Source organism: Mesitornis unicolor, unplaced genomic scaffold (assembly GCF_000695765.1).
Source record: "Mesitornis unicolor isolate BGI_N332 unplaced genomic scaffold, ASM69576v1 scaffold11172, whole genome shotgun sequence".
NCBI lineage: Eukaryota > Metazoa > Chordata > Aves > Mesitornithiformes > Mesitornithidae > Mesitornis > Mesitornis unicolor.
Genome location: NW_010171257.1, coordinates 2032 through 5751, shown reverse-complemented (window position 1 = coordinate 5751; position 3720 = coordinate 2032). Strand labels below are relative to the sequence as shown.

Sequence of the window (3720 nt, the reverse complement as noted above, 5' to 3'; positions counted from 1 at the left end):
TGACACTCACCCTTTAAATATTTATAAACATGAATGAGGTCTCCCCTCAGTCTCCTCTTCTCCAAGCTCAAGAGCCCCAGCTCCCTCAGCCGCTCCTCATCAGGGAGATGCTCCACTCCCTCCATCATCTTTGTGGCTCTGCTGGACTCTTTCAAGCAAGAGTCATTTCAAGATTCATTCAGGCAGTATAAGATAAATTTTCCGAGAATTAGGGAGTAACTGGAAACTGCTGATGTTCATCAGCCATTAGCAGTGTGTAATGTGTCAGTAGATTTCTCCAGTGTAGGCATTCCAGGAATATATTAAATTGCATAGGTTTACAGTATAACGTAGTTCTTATGCATCAACTGGATGGATGCTGGGTGCTGACGTGCATTCTACAATAGCTCTCAATACTTCAGAGCATCCTGAACACCAGGTACCAGGGGTACATAATCTGTACCTTTTTTGCTTTGATCTTTGACTTCAAGCATTCCTTTTCTGTACAAAACAATGTGTTTCTGTCTGCTTACCTTGATACAGAGAAAGCGCTGCATCACTGTCGTTTGATGGCAGTGAATGTATTCCAGCGTAGTTTTAAAATACAGTGACTGTATAGCACGAGCTCAGGTTTGTGGTATACTGTAAGTCAGATGTTTGTTAAGGGGTGATTTTACTGTTGGCTTATTTTTATTATACAGCTTGAGAGAAGTTTTAGAAGTAAGAATGTCCTGTGTTGTTTACGCAGTTTGAGGTATGATGTTACTTCCAATACACAGTTAATTTCTGTAAAATAAAAATCCTAAAAGGCAATGTAGGTAAATGAGTTTGATGCTGACTCAAAAACATTCAAAAGAAGTGAAAACGTTTCCTAATCGTGAGAGAATGTTTTACAGGTTATTGATAGCCGATGTGAGTCTATTTTGATATAAACAACGTGGTCTGTCTTGTAATGCAGAAACAACTTCCACGTGTGTATTGCACAGATGTTTTTACAGTAGCAGTCCTGACAGTCTGCCACACGTTCATCTTTTAAATAGGATTGGTGTTCCTGGAGTTGAAAAATAAGATTTGGGGCATTTGACTGTATGAAGGTGTTTCAAGATGTGTGAATGAAGACTTTGGATGACTGCAGATCTCTAGAGCAAGTTAGATCAGGTCCTAGGGGGTTGAAAAAAATCTGTTTCTATACTCCTTAGACTTTGGGACTGTGTAGTGTTAAAGGGCAGTGATCAGATTGGGTTATACAGTATTAAAATCTGGTAATCTCTGTCATGACCAGAAGGTCATTTGAAGGTTTTTGTTTGAGTTCTTAGACTGCAATCAGTTATAGTCCTTGATCTTAGTAATCTCTTTAAAAATAACCATGAGATTCGGCAGCTTAAACGCTTCTGGCATTACAGATATAATGAGAATCACGAAGTTGTGGAAACTGTCGTTACTGAGTAGGACTGACATGCACAGAGACTGGAAAGCATGTGTAAATGAAGCTTGAATTAGAATAAGGATTGAAAGCAAAAACCTGCTATTCTCAGCAAGAAGCATTTCAAAATTGAGTTGCTTTGTGTATGTACCATAGAACTTGCTGAAAGGGTTTGGTCCGCTTCACTGGAGGCCTAATTTAAGTTGTGCCCCATCTCTGCCATCTTTCTTCCTCCTTCTGCCTTGGATCCTAAGTGACACCAAATTTAGGAGCCAAAAATGTAAGAAAGGTAGATGCAGCAACAGGGTAGAAGAGATGGTTGCCAAGATGTGGTCACTCCAGTATTGAATTAAATTAGGGTAAAGCATTTCATGTGCTGGGTATTTCTTCATTATTTTTAAAAAATTATATACCTATATGTGTAAAATAAAATCCTTTGTCTTATTTTTGGCACATACTTAAACATAATCCAGTAGAGCACCACCTTGATTTACTGAGGATCCAATTTTGTTCATTTGTAAGGAGTGAATTCGTGGGATTGAACAGGTAAATAGTCTGAAATAGGTGGCATTGGAGAGGTAGCTGTTCCGTTCTCTTTGGCTGCGTTATGACAATACAATTTTAGTAATGTTAGAAAAGATCTAATGGCAAGAACTACTTTTGCATTATTCTCTGTAACCTTGGGCTAATCACCTCTCCTTTCACCAGTTTCCACGTCTTTCTGGCAAAGAAGTTCGCAGAGCTTTTTGAAGATGAAGTGATGTAGAATCGCTGTGTATGATGTATTTGACATAATTAATATATGCCCTCTGCTTGTTACTTCTCATTTCTCTCTCCACAATAAGGAATACATTGGGTCTCCCCTTGCAGTCATGAATATATCTGTCACACTGAATATTTATTTGCTCATGTGTAAATCACCTTGAGTGTTACAAAATGATGAAATATTGCTGATTCTAGAGTATTCGTTACCTCCTACATTATTTAGACACCAAATTAAGAAAGCGTTTTGATTCCTCTTTCTGTTTGCTTAATAGGTTTCGTTGGAAAACTGTGTTGAGGTTGGGCGAATTGCCAACACGTACAATCTCACAGAAGTGGATAAATACGTTAATAATTTCATCCTGAAGAACTTCCCCGCATTATTAAGTACTGGTGAATTTGTGAAACTCCCCTTTGAACGTCTTGCCTTTGTGCTTTCAAGTAATAGCCTTAAGCACTGCACTGAACTCGAACTCTTCAAGGCGGCTTGTCGCTGGCTACGGTATGAGGAGCCTCGGATGGAGTACGCTGCAAAGCTGATGAAGAACATCAGGTTTCCGCTGATGACGCCCCAGGATCTCATTAACTATGTTCAAACGGTGGACTTCATGAGAACCGACAACACCTGTGTGAACTTGCTGTTGGAAGCCAGCAATTACCAAATGATGCCATACATGCAGCCGGTCATGCAGTCGGAGAGAACTGCCATTCGCTCGGACAGCACCCACTTGGTGACCTTGGGGGGAGTGCTGAGGCAGCAGCTGGTTGTCAGCAAGGAGTTACGGATGTATGACGAGAAGGCCCACGAGTGGAAGTCCTTAGCTCCCATGGATGCACCGAGGTACCAGCACGGCATCGCCGTGATCGGAAACTTCCTTTACGTAGTTGGAGGCCAGAGCAATTACGACACGAAAGGAAAGACGGCGGTGGACACGGTGTTTAGGTTCGATCCTCGCTACAACAAGTGGATGCAAGTCGCATCTTTAAACGAGAAGCGCACCTTCTTCCACCTAAGTGCCCTCAAAGGACATTTGTATGCAGTCGGTGGTCGGAACGCAGCGGGCGAGCTCGGTGAGTGCTGCTCCCGGAGCGCGGCTGCTGGCCTTGCTCTTCGGGTCTTGAAGAGCTGCGCTGCCCTAGGGATGGGGGAGAGGAAACAAATTCAAGTTGCTGGCGTGCAGCTTCTCTCTGGAAAGACTGCAAATGCAGAGGGGAATTTGTCTGGATACTGTTAGCAGTTAATTCCGCAAAAACAAATCCAAATCCATGTGTGTTTTGTGTTGATGCATAATATCCAATGCCTTCACCTTCGTGGTCAGATATGAAGTACGTGTGTGTGTGTCTACCTGTGTGTGTGTGTGTGTATGAACACAACTATATTAAAAAAATCATTGCTTAGGCTGAGAAAGCAAACCCTTGTAAGAGAATACGTGACTTTCTGACTGAAACTCACTGTCGAATGACGGCTGCATTTTAAGACACACATTTTCTAGAATAGTTGTTTTGAAATGCTAGTCTTTCCCTCCCAGTGCCCTGCGCCAAGGGGGCTCATGGCC

At 42.0% G+C, this 3720-nt stretch overlaps 1 protein-coding gene across 1 annotated transcript in view; it reads left to right on the top strand.

Annotated features, from left to right (window-relative positions):
* Positions 1–3235, top strand: part of LOC104537173 (kelch-like protein 13) — a gene marked incomplete at its 3' end in the record, with an annotated part of 11419 nt that extends 8184 nt beyond the window's left edge. The window contains exon 4 of the mRNA XM_010179980.1: positions 2440–3235. Coding sequence (XP_010178282.1) covers positions 2440–3235 — 796 coding nt within the window. The remainder of the gene's footprint in view (positions 1–2439) is intronic.
* Between the last annotated feature and the right edge of the window lie 485 nt (positions 3236–3720).